Source organism: Engraulis encrasicolus, chromosome 15 (genome assembly GCF_034702125.1).
Source record: "Engraulis encrasicolus isolate BLACKSEA-1 chromosome 15, IST_EnEncr_1.0, whole genome shotgun sequence".
NCBI classification, from domain to species: domain Eukaryota; kingdom Metazoa; phylum Chordata; class Actinopteri; order Clupeiformes; family Engraulidae; genus Engraulis; species Engraulis encrasicolus.
The window spans coordinates 24,808,720-24,828,165 of NC_085871.1; the positions used below are offsets into that span (position 1 = coordinate 24,808,720).

A 19,446-nucleotide genomic window follows, 5' to 3' on the forward strand; every position below is an offset into this window, starting at 1 on the left:
TTCTTCTACCCTGCGTAGGTTTGAAGGAAAAGGAAAAACACGATGCGGTTGACTTGGCAGGAAATCACTGGAGTTTACTTGACAGGGAGAAGAGAAACAGTGTTTTATTTCAGTAGTACAACTCCCAAAAAAATCAATTAAAAATATCCATAAAAGGCCATCATGAAAATGATATAAGTTTGTAGTGTGGTAGTAGCAAAGAAGCCTCTTTGTTCGTTTGTAGTGTGGCAGCTAGCTCATAAAAACAGGCTTCGCTAATGTCCTGTAGAGTTTGAATGGGTTTGGCTGACAGTTGCTAAGCTAGCTGTTAATATGGCCATTAGATGTATCTATTGTATTTAAAAACGGCTTTTGTTTGGCATTTTAACCACCTGAACTGTAAAACATGAATAAAGAGAGAATCTTGTATGCTATCATTCATGTCTAATTACGCCACAACTTTTTAAATTAATAGCAAGAAGCATCTTTGTTAGTGGTAGAATTACGTTTCAGGTGGCTAGTCAACTAGCTTTGAGTTTGTAATGACTGATTTAGCTGGCTAGCTACTACTAGGCCCCAGGTGTGAATGGCCATTCAGGCTGTCTATTGTCTTTTAAATGGCGTTTGGTCTAGCATTTAATCTCATGTACTATTTGACTAAAAAGAAACTGATGTTGTACCATCTAATTATGCCCCAACTTTTAGAAGTAGGCTACTAGTGGAATATTAGTTTTAGATAGCCAGCTGGTTAGCTTTGTGATTCATTCTAGGGACTGGGCTCAACTGAATGAGTTAGTTCCCCCCCTTTTGTCACGAGGTGAATTGACATCATTAAATTCTCGGCGGGAAAAAACACCACGCATTCGCACGCAGGACGACTATGAGGAATATACACCCCACTGACAGTACGTCTATACTTAACACCCAAGTCTGCACAGTATGACTATGTATCAGGCTTAAAGTGATACTGTCCCATTTTTGGAAATGAGATTATTTTACACCTCCCCTTGAGTTAAATAATAGGGTTTTACCATTCTCCTGTACTTTCAACCATTCTTTGGGTATGGCAGTGCAAACTTTACCTGCAAGCTAGCAGTTAGCATTGAGTCCTATGAGACCAGTTAGCCGCCGGCTGGTCTCATAGGACTCAATGTTAACTGCTAGCTTGGAGGTAAAATTGGCACTGCCATACCCAGAGAACAGTTAAAAGTACAGGAGAATGGTAAAACCGTATTATTTAACCCAAGGGGAGGTGCAAAATAAGCTTATTTCCAAAAATGGGACAGTATCACTTTAACACAGGACAATAAAGTCACTACACCCCACCTACCTCACCCATCTTACCCCTGGGATAGCAGATGTGAACTACTTAACTTTTGTGTTTTTATTCTTACTGGACTCTCTCAACCACTGGAAACTGCCTTAATTTTTTTGTTTTGTTAATTAACCTTAGGGACTTCTACAATGCACAATCATTAGAACTACTTTGGCTCTTATGTGTACTGAACATGTTTATCTTGACTTGTTGTGTGTATGTATGCAACATGATGCCCTACAAGGAAGGGGAGAGAGAGAGAGAGAGAGAGAGAGAGAGAGAGAGAGAGAGAGAGAGAGAGAGAGAGAGGAGAGATAAATGAGGAGAGAGAGAGAGAGAGAGAGAGAGAGAGAGAGAGAGACGAGGATAGAGAGAGAGAGAGAGAGAGAGAGAGAGAGAGAGAGAGAGCATGCGCATTACAGTAAAAGTATATGTTTTTTGTATGTTTGGATTTGTGTATTTATGTAAGCTGACACCTTAATTTCCTTCGGGATTAATATAAGTACTCTACTCTACTAACCTGTTTGACTAGGAATGCAGTCTCTGAATGACAAATGTATGAACGCCTAGCAGTGTGGGTGCCCACAGCGAGACCACTTGTGCAGAGCAAGCAAAACAAATAAACAAACACGTAGCCATTAAATGAACTCAAGTCAGATAAGAGCCCATTGATACCTTCCAATGATCAACCATTACAGCAGAGAAAAAAAACGACTTGCTTGAGTTAGAATTCTCAAAATGCAGTGTTCAATTAAACTAAACCTTCACAAATAATGATCTAGGTTGTGTGCTTAAAGTCATACTTTTAGACGAAAGGGGAGGAAGACAAAAATATTTAAAATTGCCCATTTATTCAATTCAATGCACTTATCCATACAAATTGCACTCCCGAGCTTGGGGAACAGCGACTCATCCCTTCCTGCAATGGAGAAAAAGGAGAAACATTAACTACAATACTGAATTTTCACAACAGATCAATAGTTTCTCAAATTCAAGTTAATGTGTGCCACCTTGCAGGGAGTACAGCCTGGCCTTTCACATCAGCTGGTGCAGGAGCATCGGGCTCTCTAGAAAAGAGGGAACAAAGTGCATATTCCATACGAGAAATTAATGTTCCATGTGTGTATAGCATTTGGGATAAAATAATTCTGTTTGAAGAAGCCAATTGATTAGAAATCCATCAAGTACCACACACACCAGTCATTTTACATTATGAATCATACCACACCAACTAAGACAATGTTCTAGCATGGCAGCATGTTAAAGGGACACAGATTTAGTTTTTCATTTCCAGAATTCATGCTGCCCATTCACTAATGTTACCTTTTTCATGAATACTTACCACCACCACCAAATTCAAAGTATTCATCATGACTAGAAAAATTGCACTTTTCATACATGAAAAGGGGGATCTTCTCCATGGTCCGCCATTTTGAATTTCCAAAAATAGCCATTTTTAGCTGCAAAAATGACTGGACTTGGACCATACTAGAAAATATTTGCTTATTACTTAGTAAATTCTCATGTAAATATCAAATTTGGCAATAGGCAACCCAGTGTCAATGAGCAGCATAGTTGCAGTACATTTTTTTGACCATTTCCTGCACAGTGCCCCTTTAAACAAAGGCTAAGTTGAAACAGGAATTAGAAAAAACAAACATTTTAAAAGTTTCATGCCTAAGTATTCTACCTTCCATCCTGGGTCTTCTGTTCAGGATCAGCAGTCTCAATAGGAGGAGGGAAGTCCAGGGGGATGTAGGTGGTTTGGGAAAAGACCCTCTTGCCTCGCGAGTAGCGATGAAAAGACCGCACAACATAAGTGGTTTGGAAGCCTGATGGTGCGGTTAGAGTGATGAAGCGATCTTGGCTTGATGAGGCAGCCTCAGCCTCAGCTGAAGGGGACTCTGCACCTGTGGAACCAACAGGGTCTGAACTCACAGTAGCTGCAGCCTGTGGCACCTTAGCCTGCTGTTGGTGAGCTGAAGCCTGGGCCATCTGGACTGGCGCCTGGGCCATCTGGACTGGCGCCTGGGCCATCTGGACTGGCGCCTGGGCCATCTGGACTGGCGCCTGGGCCAGTTGTTGGGTCATCAGAACTGGCGCCTGGGCCATTTGAGCTGCGGCCTGAGCTTGCTGTTGGGCCATCTGAGCTGCAGTCTGCATCTGGGCCTGGGCTTGTTGTTGGGCCATCTGAGCAAGGACCTGGTACATCTGGGCCAAATCTGATGAGCTAGCCCCAGTGGAAGCAGACGCTGTGGAGGAGCTGCCTTGGGGCACCTTACCATGCTGTTGGGGTGATGCAGCCTGGGACATTTGGACTTGCTGTTGGGGAGCTGGAGCCGGGGGCATTTTAACTTGCTGTTGAGACAACTGAACAGGGGCCTGGGACATCTGGGCTGGGGCTTGGGTCTGCTGCTTTGGCATCTGCATGGCCACCTGGGCCATCATTGCTGGGGCCTGGACTGCTTGGCTGACAGACTGTGTTTTCTGACCCCCACCAGTAGCACCAGATGAAGCCCCCTGCTGGCTTGCCTGGTGCATGCCATAGAAGCCTGTTGGAAGCATGGGAACTGCCATCCATGGGATACCTGGGCCCCCATTTGAACCTGCCTGGTTTCCTGGCATCTGTGCCTGGGACATCTGAGCTGCAGTCTGGGGCATTTTGACTTGCTGCTGGCCCATCGGAACTGGCGCCTGGGCAATTTGAGCTGCACCCTGAGCTTGTTGTTGGGCCCGCTGAGCTGAAGCTTGCATCTGGGCCCGGGCTTGCTGTTCGGCCATCTGAGCAAGAGCCTGATACATCACCGATGAGGTAGCACCAGTGGAAGCGGACGCTGTGGAGGAGCCGCCTTTGGGCACCTCAGTCTGCTGTTGGGGTGCTTTAGCCTGGGGCATTTGGACTTGCTGTTGAGACATCTGCACAGGGGCCTGGAACATCTGGGCTGGGGCATGGGTCTGCTGCTTTGGCATTTGCATAGTCACCTGACTCATCATTGCTGGGGCCTGGACTGCCTGACTGACAGATTGAGTTTTCTGACCCCCACCAGTAGTGCCAGATGAAGCCCCCTGCTGGCTTGCCTGGTGCATGCCATAGAAGCCTGTTGGAAGCATGGGAACTGCCATCCATGGGATACCTGGGCCCCCATTTGAACCTGCCTGGTTTCCTGGCATCTCTACCACGTCTTGAGTGGAAGTGGTGAATCCTTTAGCTCCACCAACATTGCCCTTTCCAGGTTCACTGGTACTTGGATTACCTCCAGTCTTAGTTGAACCAAGATCACTCATTGGCTTCATAGATCCCAGAAACCCCAAACCTTGGGGAATGCCCATCCCTGGGGAGGGGAAAAAAAAAAACATGTAGCGACATCAAATAAAAGGCCAGAGGTTTAAGATCATTATTCATCTAAGGCAGTGTTTCCCAAACTATGGTACGCAAGGTGATGGCAGGGGGTACGCGAGAAGATTTTCAAAAAAAAAAAAAAATGCAGGAAAAAAAATCAATACCTTTAATATTCGAATCAGGAATGGGCATTGATGTTTTGGGTATGTCATGGGTATTGGTTAAATTGTTTCAGTATCCTACACATCTTAATTTATTTTTCCATTGGGGTTAATCGCAAAATCAGCTGTTTAGGAGAGTCGTGGAGGAGGAGACGAGTCCCTGCGGCAGTCTCTCAGCCTGCATAGTGCAGCATCAAATGAATAACAAAGCATCATCACACTACTTTCTGGAGTTGTTGAAGAGTTTCTGGACAATTTGCTTCAATCCACAAGTACCTGTGATTACGCCAAGAGTAAGATAATAACTTGCTACTTGTTTGGAATTTTGACAAAATGAGCTTTGTCAGATCTGGTTCGTCAGGCATATTGCAGGCTATGTGTTTATTAGCATGCTCTTAGCGAACTGCTATGTTCATGCAATGTCATTTTTTAGCCAAGAGCAGTCATCGTACCTACTAACACGTAATTCGCAGTGAACAAAGTAATTTGTTGAGCTTGGCGCTGTGTGTTCAATTTAGTTTCAATGTAGGCGCAGTCACAGGTCCATCCAATTTCATTCAAATATTAACTTTGGCTACAAAGTTGACATGGCTACCAGCATGGCACGTTTTAATCTACATGGACACCTATAAGTACCCTCTCCTTAGTAAGTGCTGATGGATCGCTAAACAACTGGTTGAAAACATGTGAATTTAGCAACCTTAATGGGCCATTACATCTCTGGCTGGAAGCCTTTCATAGTGACCAACTGGTGTAGCCTACAGAACATGTTGCAACAACTTCAGCTTGATAACAGGTCTAAGTGAGGGAATTTAATGGTTTAAAAAAAAAAGTTTTTTGGGGGGGCGGGGGGTACGCGGATGGAGCTGAAATGCTTCAAGGGGTACGTGATGTGAAAAAGTTTGGGAAGCACTGATCTAAGGTCCAACTATACTATACCTTGGTGTAGCTGCTGAGAGCAGATGCCATGCACCAAGAGGAGGCAAATCCAAGAGAACCTGCAAAACACAGTGATCATTTCTACCTTAATAGAAAAGCAACTTCAAAGACAATGACTGAATAAAGTATTGGAAATCAACCTTCTCCAAATAAGCGACAGACCAACTGGACCACTTACCTGAACATCATGGCAGTCCCAGACACCAAGCTGTGTTGTCCACACTACCAAGCTCAGTTTTTATATGCTTCCCTCTTAATCAACCTGGTGGCTACAGCTGATATCACTTGCTGTGTGGGTGATCTGGGTGAACATCTAATTAAGACTCATTAAGGTTTTAAATGGTTTGTTTAATTGATTCATTGAGTCAATTACAGTCATTGGTTAAAGATTGCTCTGGGATTGGCTGACCAGGGATGCGTTCCTCAAGGGTTGTTGTTAACCGGTTAGCAACTTACTAGGTTGCTTATGGGAAATTGCATTGTCAATTTAGTTAGCAATGACACCATTGAGAAACGCCCTACAGATTATTTATATATTTGACCAGTTTGATTTTGTATCATCAAACAACAAATAATTAAACCGTCAGTTTGTGTAGGTCCGGAGTTATGACAAACCTTTTGCATATACCCATGCATGGGCAGATCTGTGACCTGAGACAACTCGGTAAAGGAACATGTGGACAAACTTGATTCAACTCCTCAGAAATTGGTTGTCAGTTAATCACATTTAAAGCGTCAATATGTTGTGTTCATGAGCTTGAAATAGATGTGTGATTATCTAATGATTTCAGCCAGACCAGAGAAAGTGAGCTGACAACTATATAGATGGTATCAAATGCTTGGTCACATTTTACATATAGGAAGATGTAGTCATCTGCTATGCAATGCATGTAACTAGACGTTTAACACAAGTAGGCCTAATCAAAGGTAAAGATGACTTTTAGCTTGCAAAAAATTTGAAAAAACCTGAAAATCTAGAAGAAAAAAAAATCACACAATTAAAAAAGGAGGAGTCCAACACCATTACTAGTAACAGGCCAAAATATTGTGTAACCAACTTCCTGTAGATGTAGATGAAACTTCAATCTTTCAGTTTTGAGAGAAAAGAGTTGAGGGAGCAGTACCCTGCACAACATCCCTGGCCCTTACATCCATGTCTTGGTGGACATGTCCAGAAGTCTCAGTATCAGAACTCTGGATGGTCCATTTTATAGATCACACCACTCAGGACATTCTGCCACAGCTATAGAATACGATCCAAAATGATCCATTCCAGTGTGGATTGTTGTCAGCCCAGCCCATTATATTAGGAGTCCATTACAGAAAAAGAACCATCTGGACGTGCCAAGTCAGCATTTTGTGCAGCAACTGATCACTTCAAATGATTGAACAAACAATTTTTGTAACCCGTTTGACTAGGAATGCAGTCTCTGAATGTCAAATGCATGAAATCCTAGCAGTGTGGGTGCCCACAGCGAGACCACTTGTGCAGAGCAAGCAAAGCAAATAAACAAACACGTAGCCATTAAATGAACTCAAGTCAGATAAGAACCCATTGATACTTTCCAATGATCAACCATTACGGCAGAGAAAAACAACTTGCTTGAAATAGAATTCTCAAAATGCAGTGTTCAATTAAACTTAACCTTTACGAACAATGATCTAGGTTGTGTGCTTTAAGTCATACTTTTAGACAAAAGGGGAGGAAGACAAAAATATTTAAAATTGCCCATTTATTCAATTCAATGCACTCATCCATAAAAATTGCACTCCCAAGCTTGGGGAACAGCAACTCATCCCTTCCTGCAATGGAGAAAAAGGAGAAACATGAACTACAATAACGAATTTTCACAACAGATCAATAGTTTTTCAAATTATGTTAGTTAATGTGTGCCACCTTGCAGGGAGTACAGCCTGGCCTTTTGCATCAGCTGGTGCAGGAGCATCAGGCTCTCTAGAAAAGGGGGAACAAAGTGCATATTCCATATGAGAAATTAATGTTCCATGTGTGTATAGCATTTGGGATAAAATAATTATTTGAAGTAGCCAATTGATTAGACATCTATCCAAACTACTACTACTTCTACTCTCACACACACACACACACACACACACACACACACACACACACACACACACACACACACACACACACACACACACACACACACACACACACACACACACACGTCATTTCACGTTATGAATCATGCAAAGTCAGAGAATCTGGAGCTCGCACTCAAAAAAGACTTGAAAAGAGATGTCCAAAAAAAGTGGGTTTTTAATGATCTCACAATATGCCATGCAGTATTTACAAAGGTGCAAAGGTTTCGGGTGATCCCATCCTCAGTGCAAAAGTGACATCAGAAGTCAGGAGGCAATCAGTTACGAATAGCCAATCAGGACACATATTCAATGATGGGTGATTCAGTTGCTGTATGGAGAGATGACAGTAGACAGTAGATCATGTGCTCAATCACAGTCACAGCAAAACAGATTAGACTTTTGTATCATGCAGTGTCTATATTTCAAAAAATCATGATTCAGCAAGGCAAGAAACAATTATAGGAAACAGGTCAAGTCCAAATCCTCATTGAGGCCCTTCGGAGACAATGTTTGCATATAAAAATCCATTTGGCTTCACATTGTAATAATTTGGATTCCACAGCACGGTTTCTGCGGCTGGGGGTCACACGGTCAATCCCAATGAATTGCAGTTGGGCCGTGGTGTGTGGTGCTGTGGAGAAATGTCTGGCAATGGGTGACTTTGGGTCATTCCTGGAGATGGCGCTCCTGTGTTCATTTATGCGGACCCTCAGTTGCCTATTGGTCTTGCCGATGTATTGTAGGCCGCAGGGGCATGATAGTAAGTAGATCACAGAAGAAGAGCTGCAGGTGATGAAGTTGTTGATGTTATATTCTTTGCCCGACCCATGGCACATGAATTTGCTGATCTTCTTGCTGCCTGTGGTGGTACTACAAGATGTACAGTTACGGCAAGGAAAAAAACCCACAGCAGCATCAAGTCTGTCTTTTGGCGCCTTGGAGTGGTCAAAGGTGTCGGCATGGACTAGTGATTGCCTCCTGACTTCTGATGTCACTTCCTTTTTAAACCTACAGTATGTGAATGTTTGTTCTGGTTTTTTTGCACTGAGGATGGGATCACCCGAAACGTTTGCACCTTTGTAAATACTGCACGGCATATTGTGAGATCATTAAAAACCCACTTTATTTGGGCATCTCTTTTCAAGTCTTTTTTGAGTGCGAGCTCCAGACTCTCTGACTTTGCATTACTCCATATTCCAAGCCAACGCACCACCACATAACTAAAGCCACATTGAAAGGCGCAGGCCCTCTTTTTGAATTTTTTAACATTATGAATCATACCACACCAACTAAGACAATGTTCTAGCATGGCAGCATGTTAAACAAAGACTTTAAGTTGAAACAAGAATTAGATAGATAAGATTAGATTAGATAAGTTTCATGCATAAGTAGTCTACCTTCCATCCTGGGTCTTCTGTTCAGGATCAGCAGTCTCAATAGGAGGAGGGAAGACCAGGGGGGAAAGACCCTCTTGCCTCGCGAGTAGCGATGGAAAGACCGCACAACATAAGTAGTTTGGAAGCCTGATGGTGCGGTTAGAGTGATGAAGCGATCTTGGCTTGATGAGGCAGCCTCAGCCTCAGCTGAAGGGGACTCTGCACCTGTGGAACCAGTAGGGCCTGAACTCACAGAAGCCGCAGCCTGAGGCAACTTAGCCTGCTGTTGGTGAGCTGAAGCCTGGGGCATTTGGACTTGCTGCTGGGACATCTGGACTGGCTGCTGGGACATCTGGACTGGCACCTGGGACATCTGGACTGGCACCTGGGACATCTGGACTGGCGCCTGGGCTTGTTGGGTCATCGGAACTGGCGCCTGGGCCATTTGAGCTGCGGCCTGAGCTTGCTGTTGTGCAATCTGAGCTGCAGCCTGCATCTGGGCCTGGGCTTGCTGTTGGGCCATCTGAGCAAGGACCTGGTACATCTGGGCCATACCTGATGAGCTACTCCCAGTGGAAGCAGACGCTGTGGAGGAGCTGCCTTGGGGCACCTTACCATGCTGTTGGGGTGATGCAGCCTGGGACATTTGGACTTGCTGTTGGGGAGCTGGAGCCGGGGGCATTTTAACTTGCTGTTGAGACAACTGAACAGGGGCCTGGGACATCTGGGCTGGGGCTTGGGTCTGCTGCTTTGGCATCTGCATGGCCACCTGGGCCATCATTGCTGGGGCCTGGACTGCTTGGCCGACAGACTGAGTTTTCTGACCCCCACCAGTCAACAATTTTCAAATCACGAGTTGAAATATCCAACTAAAACTTTTAAAACGTCAGACATCTTTGATGATCTAATGATGTAGGCCTAATAGACTTCGACTGGAAAGTTTGAAAGGTTTTAAAAATGGGCTCCCCATTGTAGTTTGTAAAGCAAGAAGAAGAGCAGGGTGAACCGAGGGAGAACATTGTGAGCGCAACATGCGAATGCCAGCTATGACAGTTGCAATATATTGCAATAGGGGCTCTAGAATTGCTTCTGAAGCTGAACATGCGTAGCCTACACATGGCTTTATACCAAACAAAACCAATTATATAATATTATTTCCATAGGTATTTGTGTGTAGGACATTAACATTATTCTTAAACCACTTTTGGAAAACCTGTGAATGACTGTTAGAAAGCATAAATCCTCAGTGGATGTGCTATTTGATGGCATTAAATTCTGCTTATTAATAGCCTATCTTTCTATATTTAAACACGGGGGGGGGGGATTTCTGAAGGCGCCCCTGTGTAAGTGTTCTCTGCCCTTTTTACTGCTGCTTGTTAGGGTTTATAGTTATTTATTTACTTAAGTAATTTATTTGATTGTTACTTGTTTTGCCTATGCAGTTAAATGTTGTTCATTGTTGTCTTATTTATAGCCTGGTCCTGACCATCCCATAATACTACCATTTCATTTCATATTCATGGTCTGGCATTTGTTTGCTCTGAAGCAATTGCAGGAAGCAGAAAGTTAACACTCAGTTATGGTTTGAAATGATTGCACCTCTCACCCAATCGCCGACAGTTACTCAACAACAGCATAGCGCTGACCAATGGCTCAGGCGCAGATGTTTACGTCATTGTCACAAGCGTCCTCCCCCTTTCGCCCCCACGTGGGGCGCTTATTCACTTATTTAATTGGCTGTTTGCGCATCAAAATCCTACCGGTCCAGACACTCCACAGAAAAGCAATGCCAGACTAATAGTGGAGCCAATCCTTTGGCGGAAGTACGTAGGATGGCTCGCGAGGCTATCTTATTTATGCATGGAGCAAGAAGTTGTGATTGTAATTTATATGTAGGACATGTAAAGAAGAAATTGACAATAACATTGACTTTGATTACTTTTGACTGTAACTCAAACTAATCTTTGTAAATGGAAAAGGGGGCACTGGAATTGAGACTGGGCCTTGGGCAGAGAAGCATGATGCTAAACGACCACTTCTAAAGGCACAACCTACTGCACATCTGATCCCTCTTCCTCAAGCAAATGGAGGCACAAATGCAGGACATGTACAAAGAATGAAAAATAGATTTGAGACTGGGCAGTGTGAAGGGCGAGACATAGAACTCAGGATGGAGGTGATGAACAGCACAAATCTCTCACAACCGCTCTTTCAGAAGACAGTTCTCATCTTAATCTTTCCGGTAACACTACTGATGACACACTTGAAATAGTCACTGAGGTTGAAATAAATTTTTCGGCTCTGGAGAACTCAAATACTGAGGAAGTCAGGTCAAATGTAAATCAGCAAAGTGAGTAACATTGTGTAAAGGGAAACACTAAAGATTCAGTGTCTCAGAGTCCATCTGCCATAGCAGATACTGCATGACAAAATGCAGAACCGAAACCTAAACCTCTAATAGCTCCTAAACCTCCTAAACCTCAACATGAACTTGACGTTTCACTTAATCGTTCTGATAACACTACTAATGACACACATGAAAGCACTGAGGTTAAAATGTGTTTCCACCAGTGGAGAACTCAAATACTGGGGAAGTCAGGTCAAATGTAACTCAGCAAAGTGAGGAATTGAGTGCGGAGGGACACACTAAAGATTCAGTGTCCCAGAGTCTCTCTGTCTTAGCAGAGGCAACAGGCCAAAATAGTTCCAGTATCAGTTGTTCCCCACTAGAGTCATCAATTTTGAATAACACAAGCGCAAATAAAGCACCGAAGCCTAAACCTCCACCTAAACCTCAACAAAAAATTCAATCTCCCTTAAAGTCTTCTGGGAATGTGCAGGAAAATCCAGGTGAACTTGAAGATTCACAATGCAAGGGGAATGTTGAATGAGACACCCAACTAGCTTACGTACATGGAGACAAAAGAAGTGTCAAGGACAAAAGGTCACCCACATAGCAAAGTTAAATACAATTATTACCAAAAGTATTTCCTCACCTGCCTTGACTAACATACTGTTTGTACTTAACTGCCATCCCATTCCTAGGGTTAAATATGATATTGCTCCACCTTTTCAGCATCTATTACAACTTAAACTCATCTGGGGATGGCTATCCACGAGGTTGAGAAGTGTGTTTTTAGGGTTTTTGTCCATGTTTCCCGAAAGCCCATTGGTGAGGTCGAGAAGGGCTGATTGAGAAGGGCTGGCTCTCAGTCTCCGCTCCAATTCATTCCAAAGCTGTTCTATCAGGTTCAGGTTAGGACTCTGTGCAGGCCAGTCAAGTTCATCCACACCAGACTCTGTCATCCATGTCTTTATAGACCTTGCTTTGTGCACCGGTAGGCCTACTTATAATAAAGCTAACAGTTGAATATGGAGTACTTACCGTAGGAGCAAGGGAATTTCATGTCTGGATTTGTTGCACCGGTGGCATCCTATGACACTTCCACACTGGAATTCACTGAGCTCCTAAGAGTCGCCCAATCTTTCACAAATGTTTTTAAAAACAGTCTGCATGCTTAGGTGCTTTATTGTAGGCCCTATACACCCTTGGCCAGGCCAAGTGATTAGGACTCCTGATTCTGAATTTGGATGAGTGAGCGAACACTTTTGGTAATATAGTATATTATTAGTCAATTAGTTAAAGGAGAATTCCGGCCAGTTTGGATGCATATCCCATCTTGGGTGGACCAAGGGAAAAGGATGCAAGGGAAAACCGCGAGAAATTTTCATGCGTGCTGCGCAAAGTTGTTCAATTGCGGCGTTTTCGGTTAAAGCCTGGCCCGTCGGGCAGACTTTTGACCTGTTTTAAAGCCCTTAGCTTGTATTAAAACACTTTTGAACGCTTTTTCGCAAGTAAATCTGGTGGTTTACAGTACCATTAGCTGGCACAGGAACGATACAATCGGAGTTTTGAAAAGTGGCGCACCTACCTCTCTCAGCTTCCGCCGTACACCTACGTCCGCAAAATGGTTCGCCGAAGTGATACTTCATAGTAATCCATTTCATTTTTGTCCACCAAAGACGAGCCAAAGGAACCTAATTCACACATTTCCATTTCCTGTGNTGTTGTTTTCTCGCAGATTGATTTCTCACTAGTGAAGCGCAGTTTTGTGACGTCACGTTGTCACATGACTCAGCCAGCCACACAACCAGCCAACCAACGTGACGTCACAAAACTGCGCTTCACTAGTGAGAAATCAATCTGCGAGAAAACAACAACACAGGACATGGAAATGTGTGAATTAGGTTCCTTTGGCTCGTCTTTGGTGGACAAAAATGAAATGGATTACTATGAAGTATCACTTCGGCGAACCATTTTGCGGACGTAGGTGTACGGCGGAAGCTGAGAGAGGTAGGTGCGCCACTTTTCAAAACTCTGATTGTATCGTTCCTGTGCCAGCTAATGGTACTGTAAACCACCAGATTTACTTGTAATGACACACACACCACGGCCAAAGCGTTCAAAAGTGTTTTAATACAAGCTAAGGGCTTTAAAACAGGTCAAAAGTCTGCCCGACGGGCCAGGCTTTAACCGAAAACGCCGCAATTGAACAACTTTGCGCAGCACGCATGAAAATTTCTCGCGGTTTTCCCTTGCATCCTTTTCCCTTGGTCCACCCAAGATGGGATATGCATCCAAACTGGCCGAAATTCTCCTTTAAGACATAGCTGGTAATGTTTAAGGCCATAAAAAGCAATGTCGGCGCAGAAAATAGTTGACATACTAATGACCTTTATCATGCTGAAATGAACTTATTGGAAAGAAAATAGAACTATGGAAAAAAACAACTACAAAAAGATATGAGCACTCTGTTCATAGTAAAGCTACTTGTAAGTCTAGAATGTTAACATACTTTTGAAACAAATGTTTTTACTTGTATGAATTTTTACTCATGCTGCAGACATTGAGCAGTTAAGTTATCTCTGCTTTACACCTAAAAAAGCAATAGGTCCTATGGAAAAGAGTATCAGCTAATTTGAATGTAATATAATGTGATGAACACAAGGTGAACAGAATATATGGTTAGAAGTTTTGAATATGTTGAACCAAATCTCCCTAAAGATCATGTCTCTACTCTGCTCTAGCCACTTAAAATACATGGTTCTCTCTGCCAGGCAGAATATCAAATTTTTCACTACCGCAGCATTGTCACAGAAATCCTATATTGCATATAATATGGCATAAGATGTTCAAGCCTGTTTGTATACCCGAAACATTAATTTGAAACCCGTCAAGCACTACAGCCAAACGAAGACAGATGCAGTCAGCTTAGTTTCCATTGGTAGGCTATCAAGATCCTCATGTGTGTGTGTGTTTTTTAAACACTGCACAGCTCCCCACAAACACACCTATTTGTGTTATTTGTGTCATATCAAGTATGCTATTCATTCTACATTGTTTCTACTTTAAATGTCTTTTATTCTTGGCTATGGTTACACAATGTGTTAAAACATAATTGAATTTGTATCACTTGCTTAATGACTGAGTATAATCTGATTGTTAAAAAGGTCAACCTATACTGTGATTTGTCACAACTAGTGTATATAGGTTTATTCACTCATATCATTTGCTGCACAGTGTTTTTGCATGGGAAAATGTATGATCTTTAAGCATTAATTAAACATCTTATATATATTTGTTAGGCTATTGTTAAATATTTCTGAGGTTAGGAATGTACTGTAATAGGAAGATATTTAGTTCTCTCTTAAACAGTGGAATTTCCAGCAATAGCAACATTGTTATTATATTACTGTGTTTATACTGTGAAACCATTTTAAGCTCTTCTAGTGGAATGCTCCTTTATTTTAATATGTTTTTGTTATCTTCTGCACTTTTTCAGTGTATAATTTTGTGTGTGTGTTTTTTTAAAAGCGTTTACCATCTATTAAAAATCAAATTATATACATTTATTTATTACAAAATTTGTCTTGACAATTCTCAGTATACAGAATAGAATATGTAGGAAGTATATAATACTAATGGGGCCCTACATCACAATGCTTTTAACGTCACAAGCAATGTACAGTAAATTAGAGTAAAGTACTGTACTTACAGTACGAAATCAAACCACAGTACACAACATATCACAAAACACATGTCCCCAGGCCCTTTGCGTTAAGGTAAGCAAAGTAGGCATTTGCCTGGGGCCCCCGAGTAGGAGGGCCCCCCACGAACGACATGTTTTGTATTGAACAGCAATGACAATTTTAAATAGATTTATAGTAAGCCACTGTCATCTGAAGGGCTCTACTGCGAGGGCAGCAACAGCGCCTGCCTAATACTCGAGCCCCCCTCCTTCAAATTGGTTTGCATCAGCCACAGCGTCAAGTCAAGTGCCGAAAAACTTAACGACAGTATATTCAAAGTACCCCCAGCTGAAGGGGGGCCCCTTCCAATTGGTTGGCATCGACAGTGTAAAATCAAGCGCAAATACAAACTGAAAAGGAAGTGAAACTATCTCTTTCGGAGGATGTTGCACAGACGCCAGTTTACATTTAAAAAAATTTGGCTCAAGCCAGATGCTTTTATAAAATCTCGAGTTTAGTTGCAAATGTCAATGGAGTTAGAACGTTGTTCACCCGAATTTAAGTAGTTGCAACAATGTTTAAATGACTCGGAATGGCAATCAAATACTGTCTGTATGGTGGTTGCCCCCTGGAACGTGGGTGGTTATGGAAACGCATGGATAAAAGTGAAAGGTTGGAATACATTCTGTGTGGTCAAGACAACGTTTAAGGTAAGGGCACTGGGTTAATATTTGTCCCGTCACAACTGCAGTCACGGAGTAACGGAGGAGGTTGTTCAGTGTCCCCATTTGTTTGACCAAAACATTTATACAGCACGTGATTTCTTCAAATACATCATGGATTGAATCCGTTCAGTGTGACAGTGTTCAATTTGCAATCTTGTTTGCAATAAAATACACTTTTGATAGTAGTTGATAGAGAGTCATGATTTTATTATGTAAAAATAAGAAATAGCTGCAAATCTGTGCAAATGTATCTGCACATATTCTGTTGTAGGCCTACTGTTCATAAATGAGATATTATCACTACTGATCAACACTAGCCTGGGCACTTTCATAAACCCTATGTGACACACAACATTTTGTTTTCAAACCATATTAGATTACATTGCATGAAACGTGGCTGATGCTTTTATCCAAGCGACTTACAGTTATTTACAGGGTATTACAGTCCCAGGAGCAATGTGGAAGCCTGATCTCTCAGAATTCTGTGGAATGAACACGGATGTTTGGGACACCAAATCTGTGTCAGTTTCACGGATTTTGTCAAAATTCTGTGCTCCTGGACACGGGTATTGTTTCCCGTGATGGACACACGGAAGTGCTTTCTATATTCCCACAGCACTGTGTTAAGTCTATCAGCAAAGACATATTTTTGAGAAATACCTTTTCCAGTTGGTTGATAGGCTATCAAATTCATGTAATAAACGAAAGAATAGTGGCTGTGCCCAGACCAAAAACAATCCCTATCCCTAACCTGTCAGTAAGACATGTTTTTTGAGAAAAAAATATTTGAAATTAGAAATATCCTGAGAAAACAAGACTGTGGAAACATTGAGCTGTGGGAATGTAGAGAAAGCACTTCCGTGTGTTCATCAAGGAAAACAATTTCATGTCAAGGAGCACAGACTTTTGGCAAAATCTGTGAAACTGACATGGATTTCGTGTCCCCTCTGTGTCCATTCCACGAAATACAGAGAGATCATGTTGCATGTGGGGTTAGTTGCCTTGCTCAAGGCCTTCAGCCATGGATGGAGATGTACAGTAGGGCGAGTTGACAGTGGGATTCAAACCTGCAACCTTCTGAACCACCCTCCCTAACCTTTCAGTCACAGCTGCCTCTAATATACAGTATTACTATATATTAATGGTGTATGTGGGTCAACCAAAATATACATTTGAAATACCCTTGTGAGCCAAGTAAAATTACATTGTGGGACAGATTTTCTCCCCGGCTTTGATGTTATACCACAATCCAATCTCACTTCAGCACACTGTGGTTTCTCCTTCCTTCTTCCTCATGCCTTCTGCCCACGAGATGATTAACATTTAGACATTCATCCTCTTGCTGCTACGCCTGAAATTCAAACCATCTTCTAACCAGTTTGACCAGTTTGGCAAGTAGCAGTCATATCAGTGCGCCCAATCAAATTGCATATTTAATTTTGGTACTCTGTGTCATTTCACCTTCCTTTTTCCTCATGCCTTCCGCCCAATGCTCTCAGAGATGTTTATCCCCTTAAGACACGGCTTTATACATTTGTTGTTACTAGTATGGTAATGACCAAGTCATGGTGCATTACTAAAGGGCCTGTGTTGTGTCATAGTATTGTAGTGCTGTGGTAGTTACATTTCAATGACTATTACAGCGTGCCACTGGAGGTACGGCGCGCATTAAGGGGCTACGACATTCAGACATTTAGACATTCATCATCCCTCCAGGAATTCATCATATTGCACGTAGCTTATTTCTTAGGCATGTGTGTCTGGATCCTGGCCCACAATCCTCGAGTCCTCATTGGATGTTACAAAAGTACCTGTTTATTTGTGGCCAGTCTGATTTCACTTTCATTTATGGGTATTGCATGACTTGGTAGGCCTATCCTTTCATGGTTCCTCCAGTCGATCACCTGATGTACTGTACTGAATGTTATTTGTCACTTTGGCATTACCTTGTTCCTCGTTCATCTAAATATCCACTTCGAGAGAACACATTTAAAGGTACACTGTGCAGGAAATGGTCAAAAAATAGTACTGCAACTATGCTGCTCATTGAAACTGGACTGCCTATTGACAAATTTGATCTTTTCATGGAAGTTTACCAAGTAATAAACTCATATTTTCTAGTAAGGCCCAAGTACAGTCATTTTTGCAGCTAAAAATGTCTATTTCTGGAAATTCAGAATGACGGACCATGGAGAAGATCCCCCTTTTCATGTATGAAAAGTGTACATTTTCCAGTCATAGTAGTAGTAGTAGAGTAGAGTAGCTTTATTGATCCCCAGGGGGAAATTCAGGTCATAATGCATACTTAGAATTTGATGGTGGTGGTAAGTATTCATGAAAAAGGTAACATTAGTGAATGGGTAGCATGAATTCTGGAAATAAACAACAAAAAATCTTACACAGTGTACCTTTAAGGAGGTACTTTATTTCAGTGTTGAGAGCAACAATACAGCTCTATGTAAGTCATTTTTTGCCACTGCATATCTATTTATTGGGTATGCGTGTGTGTGTATGTGCGCACCACTGCTTGGGGACTCCCTTCACTAGTATAGTCCAAAGTCTTTGACAACTTTTTGGTTAATACAAATTACTAATTTGTTGAATTACTCATATTCATAATATGATTTCACTTCATATAATTGTCCTGCCGTGTTCATTTTGGGGAAATTCATACTTTTCTTTTCTTTTAATCTGATCCACTCTCCTTGCTGTTATCTCTCTCCCCCTTCTTTCTCTCTTTATTTACCTCTCCTTTCTCGTGATCTCGTGGGAACAAACCCACCCCTACACCCCCCCCCCCCCCCCACCCCCACCTTTATTTTGCCATGCCCATCCACCTCCCCCCTTTCCTCCACTTTCAATGCAAAGGGTAAAAGTGTGAGGTGTGCAGGCAGGGGCAGGGGCGGACAGAGAGAGAGACAGGAGTGGGGTGGGGTGGGGTTGGGGGGGTGGGGGGGGGACTGCAGGTGGACATGTCCCCCTATCTTCTCCTGCCCCCTCCTCTCCCGTCGTCGTTTTCCCCCCTCTTCTTTTTTGTTCTGTTCCTCCTTTTTTTCCCTTTCTCTATTCTTTTGGACGACTTCAGCCTTTGTGCCACCACGGTTATACCTGGTTGCCATGTCCTTCTAAAGCTAGATTTATGCTTCGGACGCATAGAATCTGCGTCCGTCCGTTTTCTGTCTATGCGAGTCCACGCCCCCCTCTCAGAGGCTCTGCGCCCGTCGTCGAGCGCCTCGAAAAAATTCTAACTATCCGTCGGACAGACGCGGAGTACGCAGACAAAAAGGCACTATGATTGGTCGTCTCGCTACTTCCTTGTTCTGTTCTTGTGGCAGCGCAATGCCAGTAGTTTGCGAGAGCAGAGCTGTATTCTGTTAAAAACTTTATTAATGCCTTGTGTGTAAATGTGTGTAAATACACGAAGCTACAAGCTAACAAACAATGCATCAGTTGAACACTCGTGGCACAATGCCTG

The 19,446-nt window shown here is 42.7% G+C and overlaps 2 protein-coding genes across 2 annotated transcripts; both read right to left on the reverse strand.

The window, feature by feature from the left end:
- Positions 1–2,126: 2,126 nt before the first annotated feature.
- LOC134464526 (uncharacterized) lies at positions 2,127–4,625 on the reverse strand. The gene is made up of 3 exons (XM_063217958.1): positions 2,985–4,625; positions 2,305–2,361; positions 2,127–2,213 (listed from the first exon to the last, which is right to left on the reverse strand). The coding sequence occupies exons 1-3, from the start codon at positions 4,622–4,624 to the stop codon at positions 2,204–2,206; spliced, it is 1,707 nt and encodes a 568-aa protein (XP_063074028.1). The 5' UTR covers position 4,625; the 3' UTR covers positions 2,127–2,203.
- Positions 4,626–7,415: 2,790 nt separating this feature from the next.
- LOC134464216 (protein enabled-like) lies at positions 7,416–10,044 on the reverse strand. Its single transcript, XM_063217691.1, has 3 exons — positions 9,238–10,044; positions 7,632–7,688; positions 7,416–7,537 (listed from the first exon to the last, which is right to left on the reverse strand). The coding sequence occupies exons 1-3, from the start codon at positions 9,995–9,997 to the stop codon at positions 7,416–7,418; spliced, it is 939 nt and encodes a 312-aa protein (XP_063073761.1). The 5' UTR covers positions 9,998–10,044.
- Positions 10,045–19,446: the final 9,402 nt, after the last annotated feature.

What these genes read in the sequence shown, in the direction of transcription:
- LOC134464216 (XM_063217691.1), bottom strand. Translation starts at nt 9,997, where the DNA reads ATGATGGCCCAGGTGGCCATGCAGATGCCAAAGCAGCAGACCCAAGCC. An exon ending in CAGAAGACCCAGGATGGAAG is followed by an intron (nt 7,689 to 9,237) that starts GTAGACTACTTA and finishes CCCCTTTTCTAG; the next exon opens with AGAGCCTGATGCTCCTGCAC. An exon ending in CAGGCTGTACTCCCTGCAAG is followed by an intron (nt 7,538 to 7,631) that starts GTGGCACACATT and finishes TCTCCATTGCAG; the next exon opens with GAAGGGATGAGTTGCTGTTC.
- LOC134464526 (XM_063217958.1), bottom strand. Translation starts at nt 4,624, where the DNA reads ATGGGCATTCCCCAAGGTTTGGGGTTTCTGGGATCTATGAAGCCAATG. An exon ending in CAGAAGACCCAGGATGGAAG is followed by an intron (nt 2,362 to 2,984) that starts GTAGAATACTTA and finishes CCTCTTTTCTAG; the next exon opens with AGAGCCCGATGCTCCTGCAC.